Genomic DNA, 22,686 nt, shown 5'->3' with positions numbered 1-22,686 from the left:
GCATGAGCTTATCCACAGCCTTACGGTTTGTTCAACGGGCAAAATCCTCAGTATTCGTCACTAAGACGCATTATTCTTGAGCATTTTGTCAAAAAGCACCATCGTCACATTATCCGAAACCACCGGTTTTGTAAGTAAACCCATCGACAATGGATATTTATTCGAGCTAGTTTCCTTCAAAGAAACGTTCGATTTCTTCGAGGAATTCACTGGGGTTGATTATTTCCTTTTGAGAGTAACGTTCTCATATGTACTGCTGCGAAACTTTCTGAAAAAAAAGTAGAACGTTTTGAAATTCCATTGAGCAATAAAAGCATTTGTTCCATCACTACGCCTTATTGACTTCCAATGGGTAACAAGTTGTATGTCATTTCGGTTTTCCATAGTTTTCATTGTCTTGCCAAAAACAGTTAGTTCCCATCTTGTATATACAGAGTGTAACTAAATGAGTGTGAAACATTTAAGGAGGTGATTACTCATCGAAAGGAAGATAGGATATTTAATATAAAGAAATTCCATTGGAGCATCCCTTGTTAAGATACAGCCTCTTAAAGGGGGTATATAAAATTTGTATAACAATTTTTTTCACAAGGACTGAAAAAGTTAAAATATTGAAATTAACCTGACATTTGGTACTACCAAAAAGACACTCAGCCGGAAATTTATTTGGTTTACCCCATGGTTGTAAGGGGTGGAAAACGCAACCCCTAAAATTTATTTCCAATGTAACTTTTTGTCTTATTATTTGTTCACCATTGAAAAGTTTATTTCCGATAGCCTGTTTCATTCTAAACAAAAAATGTCCCCTGGGTTTTTTGCCCAAAATAAACCAGTTCGCAACAAAAAATTATTTGACGAACAACTACAGAGATACATCGTCATAAATTCGAAAATACGAAACTAATCTATCTAGTAGGTCGCTATTAGCGATAGTGACAATCAAATTGGTATGACGCTGTCAGTTTGTGAATTTTCGAAATTGAATCAATACTAATTGTGTGTTGTTGTTCTGTTCTTAATTTGTTACTTTAATAATTCACTTGTCATTGAAATGGCATACACAAATGAGGAAATGGCTGATATGCATTACGTTTACGGTCTGTCGGAGGGGAATGTGTTAGGAGTTTCAAGAAAATATGCTGAAATGTATCCTCAACGGCAGCATCCTTCACATAGAATATTTGCTCGACTTCATCAACGATTACGAGAATATGGTTCATTCGACAAAAGAACGCAGGATTGTGGTCGCCATCGAGAAGTACGAACACCACAGCTTGAGGAAGCAGTATTCAATTTGATTGAAGAACAACCTACTAGTACTGGTAGTACTAGTCTAGTCTAGTACTGGTTGTAACCAGTACTAGAAAGATTGCTCTTCAGCTAAATATTAATCATATGACGGTATTTCGAATTTTAAAAGAACAACTCTTATACCCTTACCATCTGCAACAAGTACAGGCACTGTTAATGCGAGACTTTCCGAACCGTCTTGAATTTTGCAATTGGATGCTGGAAATGATTAGAAGAAACTGTGACTTTCTGAAGACGATAGAATTCACAGACGAATGTAGTTTTTCTCGGGACAAGATTATTAATTTTCATAATTACCACATATGGGCTGATGAAAACCCTCACGCTATTGTCGAAACTAACCATCAAGAACAGTTTTCTCTTAACGTGTGGCTCGGAGTTATTGGGGATGATTTAATTGGGCCTCATTTTCTACCTCCTCGATTAAATGGTGAGGCATACGTTCAATTTTTAAGAGAAGTGCATCCAGTACTGCTGGAGGAAGTTCCTTTGGGCGTCAGAAGGGATATGTTTTTCATGTATGATGGGACTCCCGCCCATTTCAGTTAAGTAGCGGTCAGCATTTAACTGAAACATATGCAAATCAGTGGATAGATCGAGGAGGACTACAGAACTGGCCCGGATCTCAGTCCTCTCGATTTCTCTATTTGGGACCATTTACAGCATTTGGTTTATCGTACTCCTGTTCGCGATGTAGAGGACTTGAAAAACCGCATCATCGATGCGTGCAGGGTAATCAGAGAGACTCCAGGAATATTTGAGCGAATACGTGGCTCAATGTGCCGACGTCTAGACGCATGCGTAATGTCTGAAGGTAGAGATATTGAACATTTACTATAATTTCTACATGTTGTGTGTTTTGTAATTATTAAATTAGTTTTGTTTATTATCCTTTAATCGTTTAATGCAGGTACTAACTACAAAATAACAATAAATCCAGTTCGCATTTATGACCATGTATCTCTGTATCTCTTTTTGGTAGTACAAAACGTCCAGGTTGATTTCAACATTGTAACTTAGTGCTTTTAGAAAAAATTGTTATACAAATTTTATGTACCCCCTTTAAGGGGCTGTATCTTAACAAGGGATGCTCCAATGAAGTTTCTTCATATGAGAGATCCTATCTTTTTTTCGATGAGGAATCACCTCCTTTAACGTTTTACACTTATTCAGTTACACCCTGTATACTTTCATCGAAAATATCGTGGACTCATTTCTCATACGTGTGTTTGAATATATATTTCTATCGTAGAGATTGGGTAAATGAAAGGATTCTATGAGTCTTCATTACTATCAGGATAATAAAATAAATATTTTGGAATGAATTTCGGAACATCGACCTTTCCCAACTACTTACACCTGCTCTGGTAAATGTTTGTCGGAAAACAACTACTTTCCCGGGTAATACTTCTAAACCGGAGTCTGCAGGTGATCATTTAAATAATTTCATAGTCCTGCGGCTGAATGAACAATAAACATATCCTGAACTTCCCTCTGTGAGGTATTTTGCATAAATATCTGTCGGATATATTTCAGTATCCAGCATGGTATCAACTGGAGAAGTAGTTGTGTAATCCGGGTAGTATTTGTGTAGGCTCTGATGAACAGAAAACTTCTTTCTGCCTCAACAGTTGAAATTATTCTTGTTCCACAAAAAAACTTCGCCTCTGACAAATCATTTCTTAATGGTTGCAGTGAAGCTGCCACGAATTTGCTGTCATATTGATTTGAAAAACTTCCTCTTAAATCCATCATCTTTATCTTTGAATGAACCTTGTAACAAATGTTTTGAAAATGAAATGGCAAATAATATCTACTTTATTACTATCAGTGGTAACTCCTTGATGAAATAAATGGCTATCATATTCACTCAAATTATAAGATATTATTAGAACTTGAAATGGTGACATGATGTTCAAATTACAAGTGGTCCACATCTCTTTTCACCAGTTCAATGACAGTGATCTCTAACTTCAGTATCAAGCGTTTTGAAATACTTCTCATATACCACATACATCAGAGTTGAAAAAGTCTTGTTTCTACAACTAAGTCCATGGCTTCATTGGTGCAATCTCATTCAAATATTCATGATAAGTTTCGGTTAGATCATGCTCTTATACTTTGGCAGCATTTGTTCCACGATACAAAACATTTAGAAGAACGAGTAAGGCTCACTCACTAATGAATGTTTTATTTTTGAACTCCAATATATTATCGGGGACCATGTTACCATATCAATCAGGATTTAATTGCGTATTGCTGGTACTCGCTGAAATTTGATTTCAATTATTCAACTGACGATGGAATAATTCACGCTCATTCGCAAAAGTACGGTACACACCCCTCCCATACAAAAGTATTTTGCATGACCATAACATAAAATCTGAAAAGATACAATTTCGAAACAGTGATATATAATAGATCAAAATGCCGTCCAAGTTTTTGTTGGGCATAATGTGAAGGACCAACAATTTCATGTTTCACTTGAATATTTCCAAAATAATTTTTCGAACAGCTCTTCAAATTCGGCAAGGTCACGTAATTTCAATAAAAAATCTGTATCTGTTAGATCCAAAACAGTTGAAAAATGCGGATATGATGCAACAATAACATTTCTCGTATATGCGGAATATAATGCTGACGTCACTGCCCAGGAGGAACAATGCTGATCCTCGTTCCTGACATTGACCACAGATTCCTTCAATTCAATGAATTTTGGAGGCTCATATATAACGATCCTCGTAGCGCCGTATACTTGTCAATGTTGACCTCAATGAATATGATACTTTCAAGAGTCCATGAAACATTTGCATGTCGAATCGCCCGTTTTTATATTTCTCTAAAGATTATATGTGCTCTTGGAATTCCGTAGCTCCTGCAGATAAAACAGCAACGAACTCATCGAACCCCACTTCTGAATCATGAGATAGATCAACAATTGTTTGGTGGTGTTTGGTGATAATTTCTGTATTTGCAAGACATACTGCAAAAACTTTCATGTCGACTTTCAAAGTTTTTTAGATCTGTACCATTATTTCAATCGGATCAACGATCTTCTGCTTCAGCTCATTGAATATTATGGCATAGTCCATATGATGATTTTTACTCACAACTCAATATCAGGCATTCCTGTATTTGAATGCGCTATTTTGACGAAATCGAAAAAGTCAGTGTATGGATTCGTTCTATGCTCCATTGTTTTGAGGTGAGAATTCAAACGATTCACAGGTATCATTTTATCACACCAGTTACACAACAACACACACAAGTTCTTATTTCTTCTGTTTTTGATGACGACGTATCTTATTTTCCCGAGTGAAACTTCTATCACATACATATATACATTGTATTTCTGCTCATATTCAGATTGAAAATTCGAATCGGAATTTCTAGCTGGTGGTTTTTCTCTTTCTTCTCTTATATAAGGTCAGTATAGTGGGGGTATAGATGAGACAAACACATGAGGGTGATAGTCAAGGTTGAGTCAGTTGTTCGACTTCGAATGATCTCGATGACAACCAAGGTCAAATGAACAGTTTGGAATTAAATGGCTTTCAACATCACATGACTGATCAATCCCGCAGTTTGACGTAGTTTGAGGCCATTCAAGGTCAAACCTAAAGTCATCTGTGAGTTACACAGTCAAGGTCATGCGACGTACTCCAAGGTAATCATGCCGGCAAGTAGAGGGGGCGGGGATAAGGGCTGTTATAAATTGACTACTGCCTTTGCTGAAAATTGAATGCTTTCGATATCATATCTTCAGACTTGGTAACTAATGCAACGTCACAGATTTCCAAAGAAGCAGATATTTTGAACGATTGCTGTAGATGGGAATTATCTAATTTTCTATTCGTATTTGTGAAATAGAATTCTATTTTTCACAGGTAAAGTTGCAGTTTGCAATTCTGATGAAATATAATTTTTTTCATGTTGTTTTTCATTCAGTAAAATAATATTACGATTTTATTACATTAGTGATAATTTCCAATATTTTGGGTACAATGGACTGAATAAAAATGAACTTCAAGTTTGGTTTCTATTTAGTGATGATAAATCAAGTACTTACCTAGATATTAAGTTACAGGTACAATCAACTTAGTCATTTTATCGAAGTGAAACGTTTAAAAAGAGTTATGAGTGGTACAAAGTTGAACGTAGGATTGAAAAACACAACAGAGTATATTGAAAAAGTACCGGTCCATACATGAAAAAAAAGATGACGGTGGCTTTAAGTGAATGAATCGTCGTATGAACAATTACCTGAGTGCATATTGTAACCTTCATAAATTTCAATCAATATCCATTGAATTTCTTTCATATTTTGTGTAACAAAGATATCAGTGCAGAAAAACCAAAATTGACGATTTTCTTTTTTCGATTATTTCGAGAATGGATCACCATAGTCTGGATTTCTCAACATGATTCCATCTTTTTCTGAGAAGTACATTTTTGTCTAATTCAATCAGAATTGTGTCCTCTACCGTTACCGAGATAGCAATAGTGTGTAATTAAATTTTTACCACCCGGTATATACTCGTAGTAATGGAAAACTTCATTCAGGTATAAAACGTGCAAACTTAGTTCATCTCGATAAGTTACTCTGTTGAATCGAGAAAAATGTTCTATCCATCAGTAAATTGTCATATTTATTAATTTCGCCTAATTAAAAAAAATGAAATTATAAAGATACTTGTTTTCATGATTTGGTGTGTGAAATTTGCCCCGTCTTCAGAATTGGAAAAATTCTGACAAATCTGGCAGTTTTCTCTTCGGTTCACTATAGTTTCAAAACATCCTCCATAGATCTACGTAGGTAGATTTTAGCCTCCAAAACCTTAAGATAGGTATACATATAATTTCTGAGCTCTCAGTCGATAGGTATGTATTAGTATGTATTGAATACGACAAGTAACTGATTTTTCTTTGTGAAGAATATTTTGAATTTACGTAGTAATTTATTGGAATGAACTGAACAGTTTGCTGGCTCTATACCTTTATAAAGTTCTCCATTACAATTTTTATATTTCTCGAATTGAATAAGATGAAAAAACCCAAAAATATCAATAAAAGATTCTATATCCTCATATCCTCGAGAGAAAAATTCATTCAATATTTAAGATATGGTATTTCAATAACTTACCAACAGCATCTGCAATAGTCGAAGTCTCCTTGCAAGTCAAAAACAAGGAATAAAAGTTGATCATAATAACTCCTTTGTTCAGTGCCAACTTCCTTAGTGTATCATCTGGAACGTTTCTCGTCGAGTTGCACAGAGCATGGGCCGAAGAATGACTGAAGATGACTGGAGCCTTAGAAACTTCGAGTGCATCCTTCATGGTATTGACCGAAACGTGCGACAAGTCAACGATCATACCGATACGATTCATTTCTTTAATGACGCTCTGGAAAAGTTTAACTAATCAAATGCTGTTCCCATATTTTTTGAAAAATCATATCAAACATGGAATCTTCTCAGATATACAGACATTCTTGACAGTACTTTGTTGGAAACAAATGATTTTGAGTTACACCTTGCGGTAACGTATTTTTAGAAGACAGTGTGGTTTCAGAGTTGTTGAAGACTATCTGTTGGTTCAATGAAGAAAGTGATGCATAGTCTTGGACCCTTCAAAACTTCTGTGAGATTGTGGGAATGAGAACATGGATACCTTTAGAAAGAACAACCAGCGAGGTGAAATTTGGCCGATGGCATGGGTTAAGTTGGCTTTAAGGACCGCTGCCGCTGTGGTTTGTGGCTTATTCGCATACACCTGCGACTTAAAAAACCCCCGCCAAAAAGTAGCCAGTTCACATCACCTCCACGTGAGATGACCATGCCCTCTAATCGCTCGTGCAGAAAATCCAATGTGGCATGTAGCGCCATCCCGTTGCAAACGTATATAATTATTGGTGTCCAGATTATCGAGTTCTGACCTAAATAAGTTGGTAATCCTCGACCGATGATGCCACCAGCCCAAAATCCATACCGAACAGTGACTTTTTCTAGATGCTCTTGGGACTCATATGGGTTAGTATCGTCCCAAATTTGACAATTTTGTTTGTTCACCTACCCATTCATCCAGAAACCGCTGAAGATGAGTTTTTGATGAAAATATAAGTCAGTTGCCAACCGCTTCAGAGCCCATTCACCGAACACACGTCGTTGTCTATGGTTGTTCACTTTCAGTTCCTAGGTACGTTGAATTTTGTAAGGTACAGGCCCGAGTTAAGATGTTAAATTATGGTTTACGAAAGGCCGATTTGTTGTAGGCGACGGAGAAATGAGAAAAACTTGGTAACACTGAATACGAATTTCTGGAGATGCAATAATTTTTTTGTGATAACAGGCCAATCAATATCTGTATTTTTTGGGCAATATATGATGTCGAAGTCCTGTATTCATTGAATTGATATTTTTAAACTAATACAATATACTATTGTTTTCATTTGAATGAGAATCGAAGCTGTATACCTATAGAATCATTCCTGTGGACACAGTTCACATAGTTGGAATAAATTCTCCTTCTGATAAAACTATAATGATTGATATAAAGGGAACAACCAAGCCTGTCTGGAACATCTAATTAGGTGTTTAGAATAAAATTGTTCAGTTCCCTGTTCTCATTATGAAGCTGTACATTTCTTGTTTATATTATGGAAAAGAATAATGTCCTCGCTGTTTTACAAAATGAGTAATAAGGAAGCACCGAGCGGGATTAGTACCAACAGTATTTTTTTCATATTTAATTGAATGAAAATATCAAGAGACATAAAACTCCACGAGAAATTATAAAAGGGATCTCAGTGAAACATTGAATAAATTTTAAGCTCTTTTCCACGATTTTCTTTTACTTGGAATAAACCAGAGGTGTGAACTTTTGAAAGAAGCTAATGAGAGCTGTTTTGTACAAATTAAATTTCTCATTGTTGATTATGAGACATTGATGTTGAAGGTTTCATAGTCCAAATTGATTAAAATTTTCAGTTCAGTCCAAAAGTTTGAAGCCATGAAGCATAATTATTTTTGATGAAAAAATGAAAGAGAGGTGAAATGGTTGGCGATGTGGGTTGTGTCTTGAATTATCAATTTCATGAATACTTGTCTTTCTAAAATTCTCGCCCACGAAAAGAAAGGAAAGCTTTATTGTTCATTGAAAACCGCAAGAGCTGGAAGGTTGTGTGAGGAAAAGTTTCTTGAGTCCAAAATCACCTGATTTGATTTTATGAATACAGTGAAATAATTTGAAGAGAGCTCTACAAATCACCGTCTTTTTGCTGTTCTCTAAAGTCAACAGAATTATTGTCAATGAGATCGCTTAACTTGCATCAACTAGTGACTTTCAAAGTGAGTTTGGGTGTTTCAAAGTGAGAACAATATTCAGGAATACAAAAAAAAATTATCTATGGAGTATCTTTGGGATATTTGAAACATCAGTACTGTTTTTGACTCCTATGGTGAATAATAATAATTCAGATGGGGAAGCAAACCTTTATCTAATAAAGGTAGTGTGTTTGCCTTGAATATTCTGATTGATAAGCTCAACTTGATTGCTTCCTAGATCTCGTTTGAAATAAATCAAGAAACAATTTTTGTGACCAAGCAATATGGATCTTAATAAAGTATAAATGGAGCAATAATTGAACTCTGGTTCACGGATAGGAATTTGACGAATGTATGCAAAATAAGCAGTACATCCACAATACCTTCTTGAAGAGTATCGAACCTTTGCTTGAAATTAATTTGCCTAAAATGGAATGAACAAGTGAACATGAAAAAATTTTTGCTTTCGAGAAAATAAATCATCTTATATTTATCTGACACGTTGGGACTACTTGCCAAGAGTTTTAAATTGGAAATAATGAAGACATAATCTATGAATTCGAACTATTATAAGCAGGAAAAAAACATTCCAGCATGGATGAATCCATGATGGCTTTTAAAAGTAGAAGTTATTATAGGTTATATTTTGTATATTAACGTATATTACAGAAAGAAAAGCTATGAAAATGGCGCTAAGTTGTGCGACTGGGTACTGAAATAAAAAAATCGAAGCTTTTGAAGAATTATTCAGATAGCAACCAGCTGGTGATGTTTCATGTTCTTTTAGATGAACAAATAAACTTTTGCCTATAAAACCATCAGATGTAATAGAAAAGGAACTCCAAAAACTTAACTGACACAAGTAATATATAACAAGTTGAATTTGACCACTGACTTACTAAGGCAGGTTGACTGTCCTTGTTAATTTTTCACTGTCTGAACCACTGTGCATACTGTTTTTGGCAAGGGCATTGGCTTGGGATGTGGGGGTTGAGCAAACCGGCGATCAGATGCCTGCTTCCACGTAGCCCTGCTGGATACGGGAATGACAGAATCACATGTGGTTATGTTATGCCCTAACTGAATGGCATCCTAAGGTGTGTGTATCCGTTCCGAGAGGATGAATGACACTGAGCCTATCAGCTGTCACTACGGAACCTAAAAGATACCGGGCGCCCTCTCGTCGTAGCATCGCCTTGTCACTGTAATGCGGGACTCTGCCGTGATTGACCTTCTTTCCCTAGCTACTCGTGGGATTTTTATGGACAAAGTAAACTTAAAAATTCTTTCTGACGCTGAGTCTACAGAGGAGATGAATGTCGAGCTTACGACTTCAACTGACCTCTTTATAAATTTAGATCAGGAGCGCGTCTACAGAGGATATGGATGTTGAGCTTACGACTCCAACTGACCTCCCTGTAAATTTAGATCAGGGGCTCTTCAACTTTTCAACTCCTGATCCAATAACTGAACCGCAAGAGCAGCGTACCTTTTATGAAATCGCCTTGCACCAAATTTTTGAGAGGCGTACGCAGAATCTGTTTCAGGTGAAGGAGCAAACCCCCCATGAGCAGGTTAGCAAACGTTTGCGCTCAAGTGATGATTCACAAAAACCAGAGGCGAAAAAGCCTTGCGCGGGTGAATCTAAGGCATCTTCAGGTGTAGCTGACGTGTAAAACCCTCATATGGGAAGGTTTTCGCGGGTATCAAGGGGGGAATTTTGCACCTTGACTATCCGACTACCTCATTAACGATGAAACAGCAGAGCATATACTTTTTAGAGTTCGGCAGAGCCGTACTCTTACCATCTGACTCGAAAGACCACTCACCATACAAACTAATCGGCTTCGTTAAGAAGCTGGGTTTACTTGGCCGAGTGTGAATAGGTGTGAGCTACAATAAACCCTTGTGGATTGCGGTGGAGGGTCGAATATACCCATTCACTTTGGACCTAACCTAGTTGAGCAGGGGAATGTTACCAGTAATCGATTTGAATGAGCATAAAGCATACGTGATGAAAAGAAAACAAAAAGAAGGAACTTCTTCACAAGTAACATGTAACACCGCTGTGGAAGTTAATCATAACACATGTAAATGAAGTGAAACAAACGAATCAACATCACAGACTCACGGCTTGAAGAGATTTTCTAACAATGATAGTACAAACAATTTTTGGTTCTCGATGACGTTGCATTTGTGAATGCATTCATGTTGTTTTATGTGGAATGGAGAATAAGGTAAATAAAAGACAAACAAACCGTTCCAAGTGGAATGTGTTCATGGCGTGAAGAGTATATTACCGAAAATATATGTGTTAAAACTTTTTGGTTTAATAAACCTGGTTAATACCGTTATAAATGTAACTTTTATTCATTTATAAACAAGTGACTAATCTGTCAAAATAAAGTATCAAATTTATATACAGTGTCTTCAACATCATCCACCCCGTGAAGAAGTCAAGTCTTCACCTCAGTAGGCAAAATACACAGTTTAGTGACTGGTCTAATGAAGCTGCCTTTTTTCGTATGGATTCGAATGACGTGTACCACGCCGTCTCTGCCAGGTAACATTTCAGTTACGCGACCCAGTAAACAGTCATTTTCAAATGCATTTTCATCTATTATTACAACTATATCTCCTATATCAATAGTTTCACTTCTGGAATGCCACGTACTTCTTGGAATCAGGGTTGAACGATATTCTGTGATCCACCTTTTCCAATATGAATTTGCCAAACTTTCAGCGAACCGCTACTGTTTTCTCCCTAGTATATCATTTTTGTTTTCACTCTAGATATCGACACTACCTGGTCTCAGCAACAGAAAATGATTGGGAGTGATCGCTTCTGGGTCGGGAGTGATCGCTTCTGAAATATGTGTTAAAGGTCTAGAATTCAGTGTATATTCATTTTCGACCACCAAGGTTTGAAAAACTTCTTCTCTGGGGCAAGCTGTTTTCAAAGTTACCCTGAGAGCCATTTTTATATTCCACCCATATGGCTAGCAGCTGAAGGTTGAATTTCCATACAGTTCCCCGGCAAGTAACTTCATCAGACAACTTCGTAAAATCCAACGTACTAGCAGTTTCTTTGAGCTCTCTTTCCGCTCCAACAAAATTTGTTTCATTGTCTGTGATAAATTGTTTAGGTTGTTCACAGCGAGAAATGAATCGTCTGATAGCAAGAATTGTGGAACTCGTGTCAAATGTTGCAGCAATCTCAATATTGATAGTATTGCGTATCTTTTCCTTTCGACGACCAATTGAAATGAATATTGGGCCAAAAAACTATATCCAAACGACTTGGCTGCAGTATCAAAAACCAGTTCTTCGCATTTTCTGTTATTTTTTCATTCTCTAATTTTCGTGCATAACCTTTGTTTATATAAATTTGAATCTTAGTATAATACTGTTTGGCGAATTCGTTGTCGGACTCATTTTCCTTTCCATGCAAGCGAGACGTTTTATTGCATTCAATTTGCTGTCAGGTAATGTTGCCTCAGAATTTCTCCAAAGATGACCTATTTCGTATCTGTTATCAATTTTCCAAACTGTTTCATTCATGATTTCCAAAGCTCTGCGGTCTTCTACAGAGTAAATGGATCTTTCTTTCACCTTTACACCAAAAGCTTACATTTTGAAACTATCCGTCACCATTCCGTGTTAGGAATCACACGTTGAAAGGTAAGACCTTGTTAATCCTCAGCTCGCACAAGTTTCTCAACTCTTGAGAGTTGCCATTCGTATGGGGGCAACAGCTGATTAACGGAAAAACAGATTTTAAACAGATTTTTTTTTAAAGAGATTAGATGAAGTTCATCTTCGTCGGTATATCGACAGCAAAGATTGACATGAATGTGTTCTTTGTTATCAGGTAAATCATTGATAGGCCGCTGATAGTCCAATCTAATTTTGATGTAGACATGATTGGCTGGTTTATTCTTGGTTGAATAATCTGACGTGGAATAATCAAACCACAATTATCTTGTCCGATAAGAAGTTCAGGTTTAGCATTTTCAACAGATTTAAAAACTTTCGGATTCAAATGTAGAAATTTTCGAGTCAAAGTTTCTACATCAATTTTGTGGCTTGGTAAATTCAAATTTCTTACTGTTCTGAGATTATTCATAATGAAGTTCATATTCATATTGAAGTGTCTTCAAAAAGAGTAATATCGCTAGTCCATTGAAAACATAGTGGAAGAACTGGTCCAGAAAGGTTCATTGTCCTAGCTAATTTTTCGTCGATCATGGAGCATGTTGATCCTTCATCAAACAGAGCAAATGTTTTTATTTCACTTGTTGGTCCACGAAGAATGACTGGTGCTACTCTCAACAGAGTGGTCCTTTTTGTATCATGTGCTTCAGCGCAAAATTCATTTAGGGACGCTGGCTGATCTTGGGAAGTTGACGGTGAGTTGCATAAACTATCTCTTGGTACATGAAGGAGACTACTGTATCTTCCTTTACAATTATCGACCCTACATATTGTTTTCAAAAAGCATCTATTAGCCATGTGACCTGTTTGAATTTGTTACATCCTTTTATATCATGACTATCATCTTTGCAAAACACACAACCTGAAGTATATCTACGTTTGGTGTTATATTTTTTGAAACCATTACAGTTCCTTTTCTTGAAACACTTTTGTACATTTGAAATGGATTACTTGTTGATACCATGGAATTTACCTCTCCTTCATACCATTTTGGGAAATGGTATGAAGGAGAGAAAGTGAAGTTGGTATATCTTTCTGATATTTGAATTTCCCCCAGTTATATTTCTGAATCGGGGAAAGCTTATTAACTAAACTTATCACTAATTCCGGGTTGAACAAATAAAGTGAAGAATTGACATTTTTCATTGTAACCAACAAATTATTGACTGCGTTCAAAAAATATGAGCAGGATTCAAATTTATCCTCTCGCACCTGTCCAATTTTCTTGACTTTTTCTTTCAGAGAAAGAACAATCCACTCAGATCTGCCAAAATTCATTTCAAGCATTTTAGGGATTTTAGAAACATTACTCGGAGAGATCATTAAGGCTTTTAAAGTTTCCCTAGTTCTTCCTTTGAGTGCCTTATCAAGACCAACAAGGTTTTCCTCATCCGAGAAACAAAACTGCTCAGTATATCTTTTGAACTCAACAATGAAAATAGGCCAATCAGTGAGTTCACCTGAGAAATATGGAAGGTCCCTTGCTCTTTCTCTCATTAGTAGTGCATTCATTTTCTATAAATTTTCTAGCGATGTCTAGAACAATATCTCTGTGTCTACCTCCACTTCCACCAAAGGAGGAAGAATAACATGGATGTTCGCGAATATAATAACGCTGGTTGCTTTTTTCACTTAAATTACTACATTTTCTGGCATCCTCAACCCAATGATTCATGAAAACTGGATCTTGTTACAAATCCTGAGATGGTATAGTCTTGGTTGCACTTTATGTTGTACTTTTTTGGATTATTTTCTTGTGAATTTCTATTTATATAAGAACATTATTTCTTCTTTTTCCAATAGCTTTTAACCTTTCTTGCATTTCTTGCTCATCTAATTCTTTCTGTTGTTGAATGAGTTTAAGTTCCAAGTTCAGCTTCGAAATATTTGATTTCCAAGAAAGAATTGATTCTTCTTTTTTTGATTTTACTTCATTAATAGAACTGTTCGATGGAAACTGGATTATCTCTGACTGAGTATTTCTTTCTTGACATAGTTCAACTTTTCTGCATTCCTTTTCAAACAAATCGTTAACAGAAAATATTTTGTCTGCTTTTGCAATCTACTGGTTTCAGCATTACCAATAGGAACTGTATTTAACTCTAGATCAGCATCATTCATCTCTGCAAATCTCATTGGTGGAACAGCTTTGTTGAACCTAGCACTTCTGCGAAGCTCAATTTCACAGTTTTTTGTAAATTCAGTGGCCGACTTTTCCATAGCATGTTCTTGAGTAACTCGAAGGACCAATGTTAAAACTTTTTGGTTTGATAAACCTGGTTAATACCGTTTTAAATGCAACTTTCATTCAACATGACTTACAGTAAATTCTCAATATTGAATTGTCTTAAACAAGTGACTAATCTGCCAAAATAAAATATCACACTTATATACAGTGTTTTCAATAATATGTTTCTATGGAATGTGATATTTTATATGGATATGGTAGAATGTATCAGAGGCTAAATCCTGGCAGACCATGATGAATCTCTTTGTCTTGATTCATTTCACATGTGAAATAACGTTTTCTTGGATAAGCCGAAGCCTTCGATGTTCGTGAAAAAGACCCCGCTTATTGGTACAATTTTATGTATCAGTGAATTTATATCTTCAGCTTTGTATGGGCTTTTTGCTGAAATTTGGTGAAACACTTTCGGTCACTTCGTTCAAGTATTTTTTTATAATCAGCAACTTCAGGGTATGTTTGGAGACAGAGCTGTATACATGAGAACAATACTCCAAAGATCTAAGCTTTATAAAGCATCAAAAGCTGCTGAGGTTTGTACTGTTTTCTGTACTATAATATGAACGATAACTTATTCTCACTATTACACTTTCATTCAACGTGTCTTTTACGATGAAAGAACCATCTTTTACTTTGCAACGGTTAATTGACTTGGAAGTTGTCATTTGAATATTGAATTGCCGGTATCAATATAGTAATCTGACTCGACCAACGATTTGCAATTTGTAATATGTTGAATTCGTCTTTCCAAATACTGAAGCCATCTACAGTCCTTTAAAAAATTAATTCAGGAAAAATATCACACCTTGGTCAAATTGTAAAAGTCTGATCCTTCGAAGAGGTACTTTTGATGATGTCTTCAAACTAGCTCTATTCGTGATGCTCTGTTCGTTATTGACTTTGTGGCTTCCGTATTTCTTATTATTTTCTAAATATCCTTCTATAGCAGCCACGTTTTGATCAGCTTCGTCTCTTTTTTCCATCGATATCTTGTCCTTCGATTAATTTACTTTCGTTGCTAGCGAGAGTCATTTTCGGTAGTTTCGAACTCGAGGACAAATTTGATATATTCAGTGTGTGGTTTTGACTCATTTTGAATATTTGTAGATGGTATCGATGAAACTTTCAACAGTAATCCTGAATACTAAATCTATACTCATAAATGCGAAAGTCACTCACTTAATACTCATTCTTCTCTGTTTCTCCGAACTGCTGAGTCCTAGGAAGCCTAAATTGGATATATAGGTGCTTTTTAGGTCTTAAATTCGCAATAAGAAACGATTTTCCAATATTTTGGAAGCCTAAATTGGGTATATAGGTGCTTTTTAGGTCTTAAATTCGCAATAAGAAACGATTTTCCAATATTTAAACTGAGATCCCACACTGGGGGTAAAAGGAGCGCGTTTACATATGAAAATTATTTTTTCATCACTGTTTCTCGGAGGTTGGAATTTTGTATGTAGTTTCTTTTCATATTGGAGATGTGCAATAAGGAAGGATTTTCGAATATTTAAATTGGGGTATCTCCCTGGGAATGAAAGGGGGGCGTTTACACATGATAATCACCTTTTCATCATTGTTTCTCTATACCGCTATATTTTCGGAGGTTAAAATTTTGTACGTAGGTTCGTTTTATGTTTTAGATGAGCAATGAGAAAGGATTTTCAAATATTCCAGCTGGGGAGCCAGCCACAGGGAAAAATGATGCGTTCATAAAATAAAGTTATCTTTTTCATCACTGTTTCTACATGCCCTTGAATTTCGTTACCAGAAATTGCGTCAACATTTCAGAAAATGACATGGAATATGTTGGTTTGAATCAACAGTATAATGGGGGGCATTATTCCTTAACTGCCACCCTGTGTAATACTTTACCATTTATCAGCTTTCTGAAAGACCAATCAACACCCTCATTGAAGTGATTGCTTTGTCTAAGCGAACATTCATAAACCATCGGTTAAACAAAAGCGGTGAACTCCACTATGAACCCCATTATGGTAGTTATCAGATTATCCCGAGCGCCTAGTTGAATTTATGACGGTATATTTATGAGAAAACTTTAAATCTTCACTATACATTTTTTGCTTATACTCTACCTTCCCAAAGTTGGTTAGTCCGCCATGTTCCGCTTTTTTCCCAGGCATATCTGCTAGAGAGCAATCGGCCCTAGAAAAAAGAAAAAGTTTGTTTCAGTTTAGAATTTAAATAACTTTTGTTGCATACATTAGCAGTGGCCAAAAGCAGAAACCGAGAAAAATACATTTTTAAGTTGAAAATTTATTGCAGTGAAGTTGTTCGTGGATTCTGCCACGAAGTTTATGCTTGTCTGGGCGAATAGGTTAACTTTTGTATATAATTCAGGATAGCATTTTGGTACTTTTATGTGAAGAGGGTTGTTCAGGCGTTGTTGCGACTCTCAAAGATATGCTTTCTGGAAAATTATATTCAAAGATCGAATATATAGAAAAAGTTAATATATTCTATAATATTAAATCAAGAAATCTCCTAGGCACTTCCAATGCAAATTTTTGTTTTATTTTTTTATAATCATGACTATCATGACGTCGAATTAGCGATGTGATGTCTTCCATTGTAAATACATTACGCAATGTTCTCTAGAATATATGAAAAACCTTGAATAGTTCACGATTCAAAAAATCAGTCGAACATATGTTTTCATTAGTTTTATGAATTTTTAATTGAACAGATCCATTTCATTCTACTTTCAAAAACGCATGTGTTATGTTTCTTATACGTTTTGTTTCAATATCCCCAAGACGATGCATCCCTCACATTCAGATGATTGCGTGAAATAATTTTGGAGTACTACTTCTCAGGCATCGAATTTGCAAAATCGTCTAGTGGGATAGAAATTCCTGTTTAGGTGAAAAATTTTTATTAGTACTTCTGCAAATCTCTAAGATTGTTATGTAATGTATATTACTAACCCCAAACAACACATAATAAAAAATGTTTGGAAAATGGGCTGGATTTTCAAAGGGTAATTGATGGAGGATATTATTCCTTATTTTCGTTCCTATTATAGTTTGTTGTCAATTTTCCCCAATGAAAGATGAAAAGGTACTTTGAGTTCATTCTTGAATAAATCAAATCTTTTGATGAAGATTTAACCAATTTTGGAAAAATTTGTAAAGATAATATGGAGATGAAATATTTCTTGTAACAGAATGCGTAACAGAATGGGTTTCTATATTATGCATTTCACAAACCTGAGTGGATCGTTCGTTGAAAAAATATTTTTGTTACCAACACGGTTTTGGAATATACCGAAGGGGGGTTTAACTTTCATTCCAAAACCAAATTTCTCTTCCACCCCCGTTGAACAACGTAACAATAACTACTCCCCTGGCTGATGCCACGAAGGGCGTTGGATTATATTCGATAGTCGTCAGTGCAGAAATCTTCACAGAAAATGTCTTTCATATGCAATTGGCAATATATCTGAAGGAGTCGACCTTCAATTTTTGAACGGGCACACTTGCAGACCGGTTTCGGGCTCATTAGCCACTCGTCAGTGGAAGATAGTGGCCATCATCGACCTAAAGTCAATGATATTCCATAATTGAAAATCGGAATTCTTTCAGAGTATTTCATTCCTCTTCCTAAGTTGGAGCGAACAAAATGTCACTCCATCTAGTGGACGAGGTACTAACCAACTGCAAATCCGAAATTTGCCCGATTCCTCTGAATAAGGAAGAAAAACTTTCTTATCAGTCAGTGGGCAGTAAACAAATCTAAAGAAATAAACTTTAAACAATCAAGCCCGTCTCGGATTAATCTATACAGTAGGTTGAATGACACCTACTGTGTAGGTTTATCCGAGACTGGCTTTATAGTTCATTTCTTTAGATTTGTTTACTGACAATCTTCAAGCATAGCCCACTGACTGATAAGGACACTTACTTTATTACATACAAATCAGTTGAGGATGAGAAATCAACAAAAAAAAACATTATTCAACCCGACCTGAAAATAGTTTATAGGAGAATTCATTACCTTGTTCATTCCTATTGAACAGTTTTGTAGAATGGTGTTTTAAATTTCCTAGGATAAGATAATAAATCTATCTGGCGAAATCCGTTTTTGTATCACCCATTAGTGGTTTGAACATAACATAATTTTTATCCGTTATCCAAACTGAAACTTTTCTCAACCCTTCCTTTCCATCTGGAAATCCTTCTGCTACCCTTTTCACTTAGAGTTTCATAAAGCAGCAGTTAGACACTAACCACATTCGAAGCTTTGGAAGATAAGTACGGCTTTTGATTAATTATGATACTTGGACATGATCTGTGCTTGGAGATTTTGTTAGAGAGTTGGACCCAAGCCCAATTTTATCGGAAAGTTTGTTGTGCGACAACGGGATTAGTTCTTGGTCTGCGGAATTAGGAGTAATTTAGGGTCGCATTTCGCAGAGATTTTATAACATGATTGTTGATATTAACACCGAAATAATATGTTAAGTAGTAAGAAGAGTGATGAATATTAAGTAGATTAGTGACTTTTACTTTATCGATGTGTATGTTTCTATTCTTCGCTCTAACACAGTCATACTTGAACCGGACATTTTATGATCACTAGAATAACTTCAGCGAGTTTTTATAATTTCAAAATGAGAAGTATAGGTATGCATACTTCAATGTGGATATTCAATTACAAGATGAGTATTCATCCACACCGTGGTTCTTCATATGTTTACAAGACTGTATGTTGTATTTGTATGTGAACGATTTAAATGAAACCTACTGTTTTTTGGGTTGTTTATAACCTTGAAATACCTGAAAAATGAACAAAGCCAAATCATTGGAGATTCTCTGAAACAAGCACTTTTCCTAATCGCCATAAATGGTGATTTGGCGCTCGTTTCACCACATTTCACAACGTTGGCATCTTCCAGAGCTGACGAAAACAACTTACTGAAGTCTAATCAATTGCAAAATGAAAAGTAACTGCTTTATTGGAATTGGTCACGGTGGTAGTGCGCCCGACTCACGATCGGAAGGCCGTGGGTTCGATTCCCGCCTCGACCAGATATTTTTCTCGGGAGAATTTATCTGGTTGAAGCTGGGATGATTTTGCAACCGTGTTAGGAATCACACGTTAAAAGGTAAGACCTCGTTAGCTCTTAGCTCGCACAAGTTTCTCAACTTCTGAGAGTGGTCGTTTGTATGGGGGCGACAGCTGATTAACGGAAAAACAGATTTTTTAAACAGATTTTTATATAAACCACTGAATAGTCCAATCAGTCAGTAACTTGTCGCATACATACATTCTGCCTACAAATTGAATAGATGGAAAAATGTTATTTCTTCACTCGGCTTTCGTTTGAAGGTCAACTTTTCGGAAAACTGTCTTTTTCTGTAACCGATTCGTCTCAGCTTTTCGGAGAAACGGAAAGATATGACGATTGTTGTCGGATACGTGTGTTGAGTTTGTGATGATAATAAATTGTAGGTATATGTTGGTACTATATTCATCAACTCCATGAGAGATATTTTTATGAATTGTTTACGGATACGCGTTTATCTTTGAACTTTTATAATAATAGTTACTTATTTCTCCAGATAACGAAGTAAATTACAAAGTGTCTCAGCCCCATGATACAAACATCTGACTTCACCTTGTTTAGCACTAGCGTGATGACTACATTTAAAGAGTGGAGATTTTCACCAGTAATTTTTTCGATTATCACTTGTATCAAGAGTATTTATTGATCATCACATCGAGGAAGAGAATCTGATTATGAACTTTTCTTCCTAAAGTGAATTTTATTATGGGTTTTGTTGTATTCAAAAGACGAGTTGATGTCATCAGGGTTATGGTCCTAGATAGGCCATTCTGATAAGTCTCGATGTTCCTTCCCTGAAAATGTTCCATAGGAATGTCACTCAGAATCGGTGAGAAGGATGAGCCCATTGCCATTTCAAATTCTCGTTGATAACAATTCTGTTTGAACTGACAAAAGGTGTAATCGGTAAGTAATCTCAGAAACTTCAAGATCGATTTCACGTTCAATTTTGTTTTACTAGTATGATTTTCTGATCGGTGTTTACAAATGTTAGGGTTGTATCAACTCGCAACCAACTCGCAACATCCAAACTCACCGGAAGATATTGGTTTCGAATTTGTGATCTCTTTTAAGTTTTTCAATGAAATTAGAAGTATTGTTTATAGCACTGTTAATATTTCCAGACGAAGGTTTAAAAATTTGGAACAAATATTTCGCCAGTTTTTGACACAGTTTGCCCGTTATTTATTGTCATCGATCAATAACAGAGTTGCTTTAGAATTGTTCTACCTTTGACTTTATTTCCAATAATGGAAATATAGGATATAGGATAGTGTGTTAGTATGAATTGCTGTGAGTTGCTGATAAGATTTGATAGTGTGGTAAATTCGAATAACAGTCAGAGAATTTGTATCCAACTGCCACTGGGGAGCTATACATAAAAACTGATTGAAAAAATTTCGATATTATTTAAACAACACATGAACTTTAACTGAACTCAATTCTCTAAAAACATCCAGTATGTGTCTCCATGTAGACTGTCGCGTGTGACATCCTGACATTCCATTCATTTGACTTGTGTCAAAAGAAATTAGAAATATCATATGAATTTCATCAGTTCGGACTTCCATTTTCTAATAGATAGATAGATAGATAGATTCATTATTCCATTGTGCTACCTTATGTAGATGGGACAGGTCATATTTCCCAGGTATAATATAAATGTGTAATATTATAAGATGTCATTTGAATAAAAAAGTAACGTGACACACATTGTAAAACAAACATATACATACATATTTAAATATAAGTAAAAAATAGAAATAGATAAATAAACAACATGTTATGATATAAACGTCACAATGACAGTGCTCTGACATTATCAACTTCAAGTATGAATCCATCTATTGTGTAGAAACCTTTTTCTGATAGAAACGCTTTCAACTGTTTTTTTAAAACTTGAGGTGGCAGTGTCTTCATATCGCATGGCAATATAATCTTATTTTGACGAAAAATCTCTTAAAATGACGTTCTGTAATCTAGATTGAAAATTCCGTGATGATGTTTATGGATGATGAGCATATGGTTATTCCTAGTATGATAATTATGGACTTCCGATCTCGACTCCAGTTGTCTTCTATTTTCATGGATATACGTCAATATTTTTAGAATGAAAGTAGTTGTTTACAGCTGATTCTCGGCCTCCCCCCACCACTATGACGTATTAATTGCTTTTTTTATTGGTTGTTGTTTGGTGAAGTTTTTTTGTTGTGCAGTGAAGTCAAGGCGTTGTGACCTTGAAGTGTCTGGTGCATGGATCGTTCAGATTTTTTTTTCATATGAGATTTTGTGTGTTTATGTGTGTGTGTGTGTGTAGGAGAATGCACGGTACAGGGTTTCATCATGTGCTTGTTTGTCTATGTACAAACATACGTCTGCATACTTCGAAGATCCTCCAAGTAATAAATGCTCCATCGGTGTTAGGGCACCAAGTTAGTAGTGGAGTGACGTCACAGCAATAACCGTTCAACGGCTAGAGAGCGACATGTTCACTCCACGACGTGTGGCAGAGTAATGCGTATTCATCGGTCTGCCCTCACCTCTCCCGAAGCGATGAAGGTTCGCTCTAGCCCCGCTATCGATGGTGACACAACGGCAGCCGAGGACCGTTTGCCTAGCGTCTACCCTCTCCGAGACCGCAACGACCATTGCTTGCTCGTACCGGCAACTGTTATCGCATCAAGTTGGGAGATGGGCTTGGCTGTGACGTCAGGCATCTCTAGTGGATAGCAACTAGCAATGTGAATCTTTCACGGTTTCATGGTGGGGGTGACTCACACTGTTTAATATAAAAGAAATGCCTGGCACACTATGAAATCAGTAGACGAATATATCTGCAGCAGTTAGCAATTGGTAGAGTGTTATTCAGTTCGTAATAGAAGGAAGACGGTGAGTGTATTTGTCTGTTGGAAATTGTTTATATTTTCATATATATTTTCATCATGTCCGTTTCAAAAGTAGACTTGAATAAAATTAATAATTTGATTGTACAGGAGGTTGAAA

At 36.0% G+C, this 22,686-nt stretch overlaps 1 protein-coding gene across 1 annotated transcript in view; it reads right to left on the bottom strand.

The window, feature by feature from the left end:
• The window catches only part of LOC111503350 (dipeptidase 1), a 343,243-nt gene that overhangs the window by 46,220 nt on the left and 274,337 nt on the right, over window positions 1-22,686 (bottom strand). The window contains exons 6-7 of the mRNA XM_074170807.1: window positions 16,691-16,760; window positions 6,455-6,716 (exon numbers count right to left, since the gene is read on the bottom strand). Coding sequence (XP_074026908.1) covers window positions 6,455-6,716; window positions 16,691-16,760 — 332 coding nt within the window. The remainder of the gene's footprint in view (window positions 1-6,454; window positions 6,717-16,690; window positions 16,761-22,686) is intronic.

This window comes from Leptinotarsa decemlineata, unplaced genomic scaffold (genome assembly GCF_025532065.1).
Source record: "Leptinotarsa decemlineata unplaced genomic scaffold, Ldec_3_MD MMD2_P_RNA_scaffold_9, whole genome shotgun sequence".
Lineage (NCBI taxonomy): Eukaryota > Metazoa > Arthropoda > Insecta > Coleoptera > Chrysomelidae > Leptinotarsa > Leptinotarsa decemlineata.
Note: the sequence above shows the minus strand (reverse complement) of the source record. Positions and strands in the feature narration are given on the sequence as shown.